The sequence below is a fragment of the Bos grunniens genome, chromosome 27 (assembly GCF_055505025.1).
Source record: "Bos grunniens cultivar Pamir isolate PY7600 chromosome 27, Bosgru_T2T1.0, whole genome shotgun sequence".
Taxonomy (NCBI): Eukaryota; Metazoa; Chordata; class Mammalia; order Artiodactyla; family Bovidae; genus Bos; species Bos grunniens.
Window position 1 is genome coordinate 10,255,034 of NC_141191.1, and position 13,732 is coordinate 10,268,765.

General features: G+C 40.8%; 1 protein-coding gene across 5 annotated transcripts in view; it reads left to right on the forward strand.

Moving 5' to 3' along the window:
• Positions 1 to 13,732, forward strand: part of NEIL3 (nei like DNA glycosylase 3) — a 46,305-nt gene that overhangs the window by 4,760 nt on the left and 27,813 nt on the right. For all 5 annotated transcript variants that reach the window (XM_086381060.1, XM_086381061.1, XM_086381064.1 and 2 more), the window contains one exon: positions 10,422 to 10,549. In XM_086381060.1, coding sequence (XP_086237186.1) covers positions 10,422 to 10,549 — 128 coding nt within the window. The remainder of the gene's footprint in view (positions 1 to 10,421; positions 10,550 to 13,732) is intronic.

Here is a 13,732-nt window from a genome sequence, read left to right on the forward strand (position 1 = left end):
TTGTGTCGACTCTTTGTGACTCTGTGGACTGTTGCCTGCCCTCCAGGCTCCTCCATCAATGGGATTCTCCAGACAAGAGTACTGGAGTGCATCGCCATTCCCTTCTCCAGGGATCTTCCTGACCCAGGGATCAAACCCAGGTCTCCTGCATCGCAGGCAGATTCTTTACTGTCTGAGCTGCAGTAAATGTCCTGGTAATTGTTCCTTTTTCTCCTAGATCAGGGCCTTCTCACCAGACCCACCTATCTGGTGATGACTTTATGAAGGGGTAATGCTCAAAATTCTCCAAGCCAGGCTTCAGCAATATGTGAACCATGAACTTCCTGATGTTCAAGCTGATTTTAGAAAAGGCAGAGGAACCAGAGATCAAATTGCCAACATCCGCTGGATCATAGAAAAAGCAAGAGAGTTCCAGAAAAACATCTATTTCTCCTTTATTGACTATGCCAAAGCCTTTGACTATGTGGATCACAATAAACTGTGGAAAATTCTTCAAGAGATGGGAATACCAGACCACTTGATCTGCCTCTTGAGAAATTTGTATGCAGGTCAGGAAGCAACAGTTAGAACTGGACATGGAACAACAGACTGGTTCCAAATAGGAAAAGGAGTTCGTCAAGGCTGTATATTGTCACCCTGTTTATTTAACTTCTATGCAGAGTACATCATGAGAAACGCTGGACTGGAAGAAGCACAAGCTGGAATCAAGATTGCCGGGAGAAATATCAATAACCTCAGATATGCAGATGACACCACCCTTATGGCAGAAAGTGAAGAGGAACTAAAAAGCCTCTTGATGGAAGTAAAAGAGGAGAGTGAAAAAGTTGGCTTAAAGCTCAACATTCAGAAAACGAAGATCATGGCATCCGGTCCCACCACTTCATGGGAAATAGATGGGGAAACAGTGGAAACAGTGTCAGACTTTATTTTTCTGGGCTCCGAAATCACTGCAGATGGTGACTGCAGCCATGAAATTAAAAGATGCTTACTCCTTGGAAGGAAAGTTATGACCAACCTAGATAGCATATTCAAAAGCAGAGACATTACTTTGCCAACAAAGGTCCGTCTAGTCAAGGCTATGGTTTTTCCTGTGGTCATGTATGGACGTGACAGTTGGACTGTGAAGAAGGCTGAGCATCAAAGAATTGATGCTTTTGAACTGTGGTGTTGGAGAAGACTCTTGAGAGTCCCTTGGACTGCAAGGAGATCCAACCAGTCCATTCTGAAGATCAGCCCTGGGATTTCTTTGGAAGGAATGATACTAAAGCTGAAACTCCAGTACGTTGGCCACCTCATGCAAAGAGTCGACTCATTGGAAAACACTCTGATGCTGGGAGGGATTGGGGGCAGGAGGAGAAGGGGATGACAGAGGATGAGATGGCTGGATGGCATCACTGACTCGATGGACGTGAGTCTGAGTGAACTCCAGGAATTGGTGATGGACAGGGAGGCCTGGCGTGCTGCGATTCATGGGGTCGCAAAGAGTCGGACATGACCTGATCTGAATCTTTTGGTGTAATCATATTGTGTATAAAACATTTAGCCTCAGAGTTAGTGCTTAGTGTAAGTAAGCATAACAGCCTCTGCTCTTACAAAATTGTAGAACAGATTTTTACGTAAAGACCTCTTTTGGGGGGCTTAGAGACCATTTTAAAGTTAGGTTTTTTTGATAGTTCAAATGGATAGATAAGTGGCTTGTGATTACTAAAAGTATTGTTGTATTGGGGGTAAAAAGCATGTGGGGGACCAAAAGGAGAGACTGTGATTATAAATATGATATATTTTTCCTCTCTAGGGGAAATATGTAACTGTGCTAGAGTTGAACCATTTATCTGTGGAAAAGTCTTATTCTGTTCTGAAAAGTTCATCTTCCTTGTTCACCCATGGATAGGCAGGATAAATGGTAATCAGCACAATAAATTATGTGCTGTCTCCAAAGATATATGTTGTTTTGATGATTTCCTATTATTAAGCCACTTGAAAATGGGAAGGTGAACCCTTCTCAATCATACTTAAAATTATGGCAAAGGATATTTTCTTCTCTTATTTCAGGGGGAAAAAAAAGAATGAAATGTTCAGATAATACAGTAACAAGTTTATAACGGTCAAAATGAGAAAGTGAGGTATATATTGGACAATTGTGTACAGTTACAGCAAAGATAATAGGCTTGTGGGGATTAATTTTTGAATTTGCATGGGCTGTTGAATGTTGTATGAAGAGGTGATAACCCCAGTTTCTACAGTAGGGCAAGTGAATCTCTTGTAATTCTTAGGTTTATTGCAAAAGCCTTGCCCCATTTGTACATAAGAGCTCTCAAAATAAATGGAACAAACCATCACTGGTACATAAGAATTTATCCCTCAAATGGTGTTTTAAAAGAAAAAAAAATAGTTAAAAATGTATGCAGGTGTTTGAGATGGTCAGTTATAAGTTGAAATTTTTGTTTTGCCTGGAGTATATTCTCTAGAGCAGATTATTTTAGAAATGATAGTGTACTGGGGATCAGGTGATTTGGGTCAAGTGCCCACATGATAGACAGTTTGTATCATCTGCCTCAGAACCCAAATAAGGTATTAGAATAGATGTTTTCAAAGCAGTCATTTAAATGCTAAGTAAACATCTTAAGTAAAAACCAGGGCAGGCTGGGACTGCTTGCTGAAATCCTAAACCTTCCCGTAAATTTCTTTTTACTTAATGGGAAATTCTGATTAACTATAATATTTTACATCCACCTAGCTTTTGGTAGTAACTTGGTACTCCTATATTTAAGCCTCATTTCTTTGAAGATAATTAGAAAATAAGAGACTAGGATTTAATAATTCTCAAAGGAGCTAAAACAGTTGGTGGAACAGAAGTTTTTGCCAAGAAACCTTGGGAAAGGTATAGCAAGATGGGGATGATGGGTGGGGAATACCAAGAGGGCAGGAGGGAGGGATCTGGTTCACAGATGTTTCCTGAGCTCCAGGCATCGTGTGAAGCGCCCAGGGATAAGGAAACACCATAGCTGCTGTCCACAAGGAGCTCACAGACAAAAAAGGGAGAAACACGAGTCTCAGACACTTGTTCAGTCGGTAAGTGCCAGCGCAGTGGTTGTAGAAAGCCCTGTGCTGGGTTTGGCAGGTAGAAAGCCTCAAGATGATTCTGCTTCCCAGACAGGGAAATTCTAGTCCCAGCGAGTGTACTGGAGTGTATAGCGAGTGACACACCGTGTATGTGAGCAGGGAAGAGGTTGTGCTAACATGTCTTTTTAATTCCCAAGCACCTCATCAAGTATTAAAAAACTAATTCTGACACACAGTTGAGCCAAGGGCTCGAGGCGTCTGGAGCTGGAGCAGGCTGTGCCACAGAAGGCACTGGACGGTGTCAGGTCTGTGTGTTTCCACAGCTCCGGCCTCTCCACCTGTGATCATTCCCCACCTGCCCTCTGCTGACATCTGTATTGTCATAGTCACCTTCACCTTCTTCAGGCCCAAAACATCTTTTTTCAGTATTTGTAGAGACTTTAATATCATCCCTTTCCACATTCTGTTTTTGGTGTCCTATTCTGCGTTATTTTTGATCATAGAGACTAGAGTACAAACCAGCACACCTGTGAAGATTTGGCTTCTGGTTCCTTGCAGCTCTGTCCATCAGGACACCATGGTTCACTTCTCGTGGACAGTTGTGTGAAGAGACTTTCTGGTGTCATGCATTTTAAGTATATTGGCATTTGTGTTTTGTTGACTCATCCTCCTATGTACAAGCAATGTATGTCTAAGGGCACATGCTCCTCTTTGTCTTGTTAATAAGTGGTCCAGGAACCCTAACATTTGGGAGGGCCTTCTGCTGAATCCTCCTTTGGCTGGAGAGACATTTCCCATGGTCAGATCCATTAGACTTCCTAAAACCTCTGATGGTTGGCAGTAATTGGACAGCATGTAGATGCATACTCCAGGACAGCCTGTGATGTCTTAACAGATTAATACTATATGGAAAAGCTCTCTTTTTAATCTGCCCCTCAATCTTCATCTAGAGGGCATTTCAGCCGTGCTTTCCGTTAGCTACACATGGAACCAAACTCCCTCAGGACTGTAGGAACTAATAGGAATATCTAGCACAGAGTTAGAAATTTCCCAGGGAAAATCTAGGATAAAAATCAGGATAAGCTAGATTTGGATTTCTTCCTAATAGACATTATTAGGAACCCTGGCATTTAACTTTGAGCAAGAAAAAGTAGAGGTTTTCATTAAGAACCCATATTTCCCCCTTCCCCAGGGTTTTATGGTTTCTTTTAATTTATACCTTCTGAAATGGACGTTACAGTGGTTTAAGAATACGTGGCACAAAATTTTTTGATATGAATTGTACTCAGAGATTTTGTTCAGCTAATTATAACAAAACCCAATGATGTGTTACTGTTGAATTACATCTGGGTGTTTTGATAATGGGAAGGTTTTAGATGGCCCAGTCTAGTCATTGAACAGTGAGCAGTTAGTTATCCTTACAGAGTGGGAAACTTCCCCAGAATATGATCTGGTTTTCAGATATCTAGAATAAGGCCTCGCAAGGCCTCACACATAGTAGAAAGTCAACAAGCTTTTCTAAAATGAATAAATCCAGTTCAACAGCCCTGAATGGTACATTTTTTATGTGGAGGGTGTGTGTCCAGATGCCACCTGCCATCTTTATCCTTAGAGGATGTCAAAGTTGTAGATAGCCAAGTGAGTGACATGAACTGTGGTAGCTGTTGGCTGATAATTTTAAACTAAATGGTGTTAAGTTCTTGCAAAATGGTTAATTTAGTTCTGTGAGCAGACTTCCAGGGAGACATTGCTGCTGCTAAGTCACTTCAGTCATGTCTGACTCTGTGTGACCCCATAGATGGCAGCCCACCAGGCTCCGTTGTCCCTGGGATTCTCCAGGCAAGAACACTGGAGTGGGTTGCCATTTCCTTCTCCAATGCATGAAAGTGAAAAGTGAAAGTGAAGTCGCTCAGTTATGTCCAACTCTTAGCGACCCCCTGGACTGCAGCCTACCAGGCTCCTCTGTCCATGGGATTTTCCAGGCAAGAGTACTGGAGTGGGGTGCCATTGCCTTCTCCGTCCAGGGAGACATTAGGGACCCATTTACTATTTTATTAGGTATGGTAACACCACTGTCTATTTCAAGGTTATCGTCTCTGTCTCTGCCAGGAGCCATTACAGAACTTGGTAAAGCCAGATCAAGGAGAGAACAGGAGGTCTGAACACTGGGGTCATGGTGCACACAGGTGCTTAGGGAAACATAGGGATGTGCACTCAACCTGGAACAGGGAGAGACTCCCTCACGAGGGAATCAAGCGCAGGCTGTGAGGGTTCCGTATGTCCCAGAAAGGAAGTATCCTAGGTTCAAGGCAGGGCGAAGGGTGTGCGGACTGGCATGGTGACCTTTTCCTGCATATGGGATAGATGATGGGTTTTAGATTTAACTTGTAAAGCTTAAAGAAGATGCAAACACTGGGGTGACAGTCATAGCACATTATCTCCTAACCAAAAAGTGGGGGATGCTGCTGTGGTGTCCAGGGCTGTGCGTGTGAACCAGGGCCAGATTCCCACCAGCCTTCTTCACTGGGAACCCGAACAAAAGTCAGAGGACTTCAGAGGACATGGTTAAAACCAGTTGCTAGTAAAGGATACTGGGAGAGATAAGAGGCTGTTGGCTCTAGAGTGACAGACACACAGGCCCCTGAACCATTAATTTAGAAAAGGAAGGTTTAAAAGGTCATAAGACGTTATGGCCAAAATCCTGAAAAATATAAAACCTAGTCTATGTTGAGGCAAAGGTTATTCAAAACTGATCTATATCTGCTCTATTAATCATCATCTTCAAAGTCTCTGGGCTAATTTATGAGAATTTTTAAATACTAATTGGTTGTCATGGAAACCCACCTCAAAACTACTGTTGTAATCTACACTTGGTTTGAAGTGTATGCAAGAGACAGCAAAAAGTCTTATTCAGTAGAAAAATATCAAATTCTTGGTGCTTCTCAGTTTAGGGTTCTAAGTGATTTATTTATAAAAATAAGGCAAATGTGAAACAATGTTTTTCCCTCACTGAGTACTCAGGCTTGCTGTGCCAGTACTTCATAACCACTGACTGGTGCTAGAGTTTATCCAACTCTTTGTGATCCCATGGAATGCAACACCCCAGGCTTCCCTGTCCATCACCAACTCCTGGAACTTGGTCAGACTCATGTCCATTGAGTTAGTGATGCCATCCAAACATCTCATCCTGTCGTCCCCTTCTCCTCCTGCCTTCAATCTTTGCCAGCATCAGGGTCTTTTCAAATGAGTCAGTTCTTCACATCAGGTGGCCAAAGTATTGGAGTTTCAGCTTCAACATCAGTCCTTCCACAGGACTGATTTCCCTTAGGATGGACTGGTTGGATCTCCTTGCAGTCCAAGGGACTCTCAAGAGTCTTCTCCAACACCACAGTTCAAAAGCATCAGTTCTTTAGCGCTCAGCTTTCTTTTTGGTCCGGGTCTCACATCCATACATGATTACTGGAAAAACCATAAGTTTGACTAGATGACCTTTGTTGCAAAGTAATGTCTCTGCTTTTTAATATGCTATCTAGGTTGCTCATAACTTTTCTTCCAAGGAGCAGGCGTCTTTTAATTTCATTGCTGCAGTCACCATCTGCAATGATTTTGGAGCCCAAGAAAATAAAGTCTGTCACTGTTTCCACTGTTTCCCAATCGATTTGCCATGAAGTGATGGAACTGGATGCCATAATCTTAGTTTTGTGAATGTTGAGCTTTAAGCCAACTTTTCCACTCTCCTCTTCACTTTCATCAAGAGGCTGTTCAGTTCCTCTTTGCTTTCTGCCCCTAGAGTGGTATCATCTGCATATCTGAGGTTATTGATATTTCTCCCATAGTCTTGATTCCAGCTTATACTTCATCCAGCCCAGCATTTCACATGATGTACTCTGCATAGAAGTTAAATAAGCAGGGTGACAGTGTACAACCTTGAGGTACTCCTTTCCCAATTTGGAATTAGTCTCTTGTTCCATGTCTGGTTCTAACTTGTTTCTTGACCTACTACAGATTTCTCAGGAGTCAGGTAAAGTGGTTTGGTATCACCATCTCTTTAAGAATTTGCACAGTTTGTCGTGATCCACACAGTCAGAGGCTTTGGCATAGTCAATGAAGCAGAAGTAGATGTTTTTCTGGAACTCTCTTGGTTTTTCTATGATCCAAAGGATGTTGGCAGGCAATTTGATCTCTTGTTCCTCTTCCTTTTCTAAGGAGGTTTGAACATCTGGACGGAGAAAGCAATGTCACTCCGCTCCAGTACTTTTGCCTAGAAAATCCCATGGACGGAGGAGCCTGGTAGGCTGAAGTCCATGGGGTCGCTAGAGTCAGACACGACTGAGCAACTTCACTTTCACTTTTCACTTTTATGCATTGGAGAAGGAAATGGCAACCCACTCCAGTGTTCTTGCCTGGAGAATCCCAGGGACGGTGGAGCCTGGTGGGCTGCTGTCTCTGGGGTCGCACAGAGTCGGACACGACTAAAGCGACGTAGCAGCAGCAGAACATCTGGAAGTTCTCGGTTCACGTGTTGCTGAAACCTGGCTTGGAGAATTTTGAGCATTACTTTACTAGCGAGTGAGATGAGTGCAATTGTGTGGTACTTTGAGCATTCTTTGGCATTGCGTTTCTTTGGGATTGGAATGAAAACTGACTTTTTCCAGTCCTGTGGCCACTGCTGAGTTTTCCAAATTTGCTGGCATATTGAGTGCAGCACTTTGATGGCATCATCTTTTAGGATTTGAAATAGCTCAGCTGGAATTCCATCACCTCTACTAGCTTTGTTTATGGTGATGCTTCCTAAGGGCCACTTGACGTGAGACTCCAGGATGTCTGGCTCTAGGTGAGTGATCACACCATTGTGGTTATATAGGTCATTAAGATCTTTTTTGTATAGTTCTTCTGTGTATTCTTGATACCATTCCTTAATATCTTCTGCTTCTGTTAGGTCCATACTGCTTCTGTTCTTTATTGTTCCCATCTTTGCATGAAGTGTTCCCTTGATATCTCAAATTTTCTTGAAAAGATCTCTAGTTTTTCCCATTCTGTTGTTTTCCTCTATTTCTTTGCATTGATCACTGAGGAAGGCTGTCTTATCTCTCCTTGCTATTCTTTGGAACTCTGCATTCAGATGGGTGTATCTTTCCTTTGCTCCTTTGTCTTTAGCTTCTCTTCTTTTCTCAGATATTTGTAAGGCCTCCTCAGTCAACCATTTTGCCTTTTTTCATTTCCTTTTCTTAGGGATGGTCTTGATCCCTCCCTTCTGTAAAATGTCATGAATCTCTGTCCATAGTTCTTCAGACACTCTGTCTATCAGATCTAATCTCTTGAATCTATTTGTCACTTGCACTGTATAATCCTAAGGGATTTGATTTAGGTCATACCTGAATGGTCTAGTGGTTCCCCCTACTTTCTTCAATTTAAGTCTGAATTTGGCAATAAGGAGTTCATGATCTGAGCTACAGTCGGCTCTCAGTCTTATTTTTACTGACTGTGTAGAGCTTCTCCATCTTTGGCTGCAAAGAATGTAATCAGTTTGATTTGGGTATTGACCATCTGGTCAATGATGTCCATGTGTAGAGTTGTCTGTTGTTTTGTTGGAAGATGGTGTTTGCTATGATCAGTGTGTTCTCTTGGCAAAACTCTAGCAGTCTTTACCCTACTTCATTTTGTACTCCAAGCCCAAACTTATCTGTTACTCCAGGTATCTCTTGACTTTGTACTTTTGCATTCTAGTCCCCTATAATAAAAAGGTCATCTTCTTTTGGTGTTAGTTCTAGAAGGCCTTGTCGATCATCATAGAACCGTTCAGCTTCAGCTTCTTCAGCATTACTGGTTGGGGCATAGCCTTGGATTACTGTGTTATTGAGTGGTTTGCCTTGGAAAACAAGCAGATCATTTTGTTGTTTTTTGAGAGTGCACCCAAGTTCTGCATTTTGGACTCTTTTGTTGACTTTGAGGGCTACTCTATTTCTTCTGAGGGATTCTTGCCTACCATAATAGATATACTGGTCATCTGAATTAAATTCACCCATTCAAGTTCATTTTAGTTCACTGATTCCTAAAATGTCCAGGTTCACGCTTGCCATCTTCTGTTTGATCACTTCCATTTACCTTGATTCATGGACCTAACATTCCAGATTCTATGCAACATTGTTCTTTACGACATCGGACTTTACTTCCATCACCGGTCACATCCACAACTGGGCGTTGTTTTTGTTTTGACTCTGTCTCTTCATTGTTTCTGGAGTTATTTCTCCACTCTTCTCTAGTGACATACTGTCTCCTTTTGTTCATAGACAGTATCTGAACTGTTTTATAGTTTTATAATCACAGCATACATACTGCTCAGCTTCTGAAAAAAGCTTTATATCTGTCATCACTTTCTCTGTCATTATGCATTTTTACTTTGAAGGCTAGTCAATTTATTTCTTTAAAAAATAAAATGGTTAGTTGACATGGCTTCTGAGGTATATGTAAACTCAATGCATTCCTTCCCTTCACCCACAGGAGTCCTGATATTTTACATCTGTAATTACCTTGGTCCTTTTTATAATGTTCAGTATATATGTTGTAATTCTACCAATATGTTGTTTGGTTTCCATGCTGATGGGGGAAGGTGTACTGGGTTTCTTTTTCCTTTATTCTGAACATTACAGTTGGGGAGCAGGAGAGGAGCAGCTCTGCAGTCAGAGTCCCCTCCCCAGGGGGATCTGGACTCCACTTCTGACCCTCTATGTCCCACAGAGCCATGAAAACCAGAGGTCTCATGTCTTAATGTCCAGTAAATGCCTTTCTGATAAAATCTGGCTCCTTACTTTTGGGGTTCTCTCTCACTTTTACTTGGCTTTTGCCCTCTTTTTCTTCCTTACTGGTTTATGAGTCCATCATCACAGGTCAAAATTTATTCTTTACCAAAATATACTATTTACCTATATTCTTTACCTATTTTATTCTTTACCACATTTAGATGTTTTTATCTGAATGCTTTTCCAAGGACCTTGGCTGTACTTTGGAAATGAAAGACTCTGTGCCCTAGTTTTTAACTTTAAAACATTCATGTCATTTCCCTGTGCCTTATTTTCACATGCACAGAGCAGTATAGTCCTGGGAGAAATTCATTTTGATTCTGTGCCAATGACTTTTTTTTCCACTTAATTTTTTTTTCTTGTGGCCTCTCTCTCTGTAAATAACTGCCTAGTAATTTAACAAAATATATGTAAACAGCTGTTTACATTACTCGACTTATTGGAGATGATTCTTCTCATTGGGATGCACCTGAGCATGGAGTAATATAAAAATGTTAAGATTTAAATTACGATTTTTGTTTCAAGTTTGTGTGTTTACACATGTGTATTTTCTCCTAGGCTGCTGCACTGAATAATAATAAAAATTCCAGTCAGGATTTCTTAAGACTGTTTAATGGACATGGTTACAGTGGTGTGGAAACTTTGGGGAAGGAGCTCTTCATGTACTTTGGGCCAAAAGCTTTACGGTAAGATAAACCTGTACAATACCTCTGACCTCTCTATGTTTAAAGATCTGCAGAAGGCTTTTCTTGCGGTTTGCTACATGTCACATTTAATCACAGAGAAAGTACTCCACTTTTAAGAGAGCTCTACTACAAGAGATTGAAATTTTTGAAATTATCGTGGAAAGCAGCAAGTAGAATAAAGTGTGATGTCATCATTACTTGGAGAGCTAGTCAATTTATTTCTTAAAAAAAAAAAAAAGTCTGGCAAGGTTTCCCAAAGGTTGTTAGAACAACGCATCTCTGTTTCGCTCATCTCCAAACTCCCTGTGGTGCCCTTTCCCCCTCTTGTTTTTACCAAATGTTTGTTGCATTAGTGACATCATTTTCTTTATGACACCTCCTAGTTTGATTTGAATGTCTCTCCAGATTTGTATATTTTTCTCTCTTCCTTCTTTCTCCAAAGGCTTGTACAGAAATGGAAGCTTACTTATACATTTCAAAAACTTTCCACAGAAGTAACTGGTTCTCTGCTGTTTTACAGTGCTTATGGAAATTAGTTGCTAACTTACAGGTTGACTTAGTGATAAAGGTGTTGAAATGTATGTAGTCACCTATCTGGTTTTTTGCAAAAAATATGAAAAAGTCCTATGAAATAATACGTCTGTCAATTTTGTCTTCTTGGAGTTTAGCCTAAGCTATCACAAACTGTAAACTTTAAACTTTAAAAAATTTTTCTTTTAGATGTTAAACAGTTTTCACCCTCTTGAAAGTTCTGCTGTTGGACCCCGTGAAGATGAATAGTGTCATAGATAATATGACTACATGATTGTTACTTATTGCATCTCATCTTTTGCTTGTTTTGAGTACCTCAGAGTTTACCTAGTTGCTTTTCCTTTGACGTGTTGTTCTCGAATTGTCAGCAGCTGCTGTCCTTGGAGAGCACTGTCCCTTCATGGTTTTTCTTCCTCTGGAATTGATAACATCACATAACCCCTCAGTTCATGTAGGAGCAGGCTGCATTGTTGTGGTAGTAGATTGATTGATGTGATTGAAAATTCTTTGTTGTGAACAGAGAAGGACGCAATGGGATCCATGTGAGATAGTTGAAAACATTGATATGTTATTGATTCTCTGGTGTGAGGTGCAGATTTATTTCTGTAGAATGAGAGGGAGGTTTTTATCATGTCTTCTCCCCTAGACTGATAAGGGGAATCATTTCTCAGTGAAAGGCTGTCCGTAGGTGTCCACTGAAGTTCTCAACCAGTGCAGTTGTTTCCTCAAATCCAGTGACATGGTACCATCCCTGGCAGGTATGCGTCTCAGCTTATGGATGAGGAGCAGCATGGTCCCTATTTCTTTGCAGTTTCTGCAGCCTCAAATACTATTTAATGTGACAATTCAAGGTCATTGGCAGATCAGCTATTTGAATATGGAGTAAGCAACCTAAATTCAACTGTATTCCCTTTCGCAGTTTAGCACAAGTTACAGAAATGCTCTCCTGACTTAAGCTGCTCAGGAGGATGGATGACTGTGTCAGAGAAATGGGATCCTGTGTGAGGCTGCACGTCTGTGAGTGTGAGATAGGAACATTGTCTTCACTTCTGACCTGTTTTCTCCTCACCAGGCTGGTCTGCTCTTTCGAAAGCCCATAGCTAGAAACGTGCTTAATGATCACTTACAGTATTCCCTCCATAGGCAGCATCTCACAATTAAAACTGCCCTTGGATTTTGATGCATCTTATAGGTCAGGCTGTGAGTCTTCCTGGGAGTCATTTGTTATCAAAGTAAAATACAGGCCTAGGCCTCTGTACCTTCAGAAAGGTACAAATTAGATACTATTTCTGTTGCTAAAAGATGTATCTAAGTGCTCAAGCACTTGGAACAGTACCAGAAAATAATAAAAATGATTTAACATACATTCATTTTAGGAGCACAGTTGTGTTATGTGTGATTAATACATATACTCTTTCTAAACACTTTTTAGAAGCTTTTAATATGTAACAAAAAAAGTCATGTTTAACTTTTTGTTAAATAATGTATCAAATACTCATTAGAGCAAACTAAGGATAATGAACAAATAAGAATAAATGTACACTTTCACAATCCCACTACTGAATAGAATATCTACTAACTGTGGGTGCATATATTGCCGATGCTGTGTGTGTGTGTATCTGTAAATCTATTCACCTACCCTTCAGGCCGCTATTTTCAATCAAAATGATACAGCTTATATTGTGGATTAACCTGTATGTAAATATATTTTTAAATGGGTATCTTTTCCAAAAAGAATTTGCTATTTCTAACTTGTGGTTTATATGAATAATTATTACATACATACATACATACAATAATAGTTACATACATACTCAGAGACCAAAACCTGTATCTGAAATACTTTGGATGTTTTGCCGTTTTAGTGAAGCATTACGCATTATCAGTTTTGTAATTTAGTAATTTATTGGAGAAATGCAAAAGATAATGTGACAGTTTTTTTAGCTTGCTGGAAAATCTTTAAGGAATCCATGATATGCTGCATATAAGAGGGTTTTACATCTTAAACGTAGCTTTGTAATCTGTTACATAACATGTTAGGAAAAGTTGGAGTGTGATAAGGACGACTCCAGATTTTACACTTTAGAGTAGTAAATACCTTCTGTTTGTCCAGTCTGCCCTCTTAACTTTTGGGGACAGCATTTCTTCTGGAAACTGGTTATCTGGTCACAATAACTGGAGAGTTCAAGTTGAATTTAGCATTTCTTTCCTATCACAATTGATTGGGTCAATCTGACTTCTTTTGTGAACTTTCTCCGGTGGAGCTGAGGAGAGTTAGCTTCTGTGATGGAGGGAAGCTGGGATGCGAGGTCTTAGGACTTGTATGTGGCCACTAGCTTGTCCAGAAAGACAAGGTGATGGAAGATACAGCCAGTCTCTGTAAAACAGAGAGTCCCCAAGGCATCTTCATCCCTTATTCCCTCTGTCCCTAAGATCCAGCTTTCCTGCACTTTGATTCTTCAGCCTTCCTAAGAGCCATGAAAGTAAAAAGTGAAAGAAAGTTGCTCAGTTGTGTCCGACTCTGTGACCCCATGGACTGTAGCCTACCAGGCTCCTCCATCCATGGGATTTTCCAGGCAAGAATACTGGAGTGGGTTGACATTTCCTTCTCCAGGAGATCTTCCCAACCCAGGGATTGAAACCAGGTCTCCC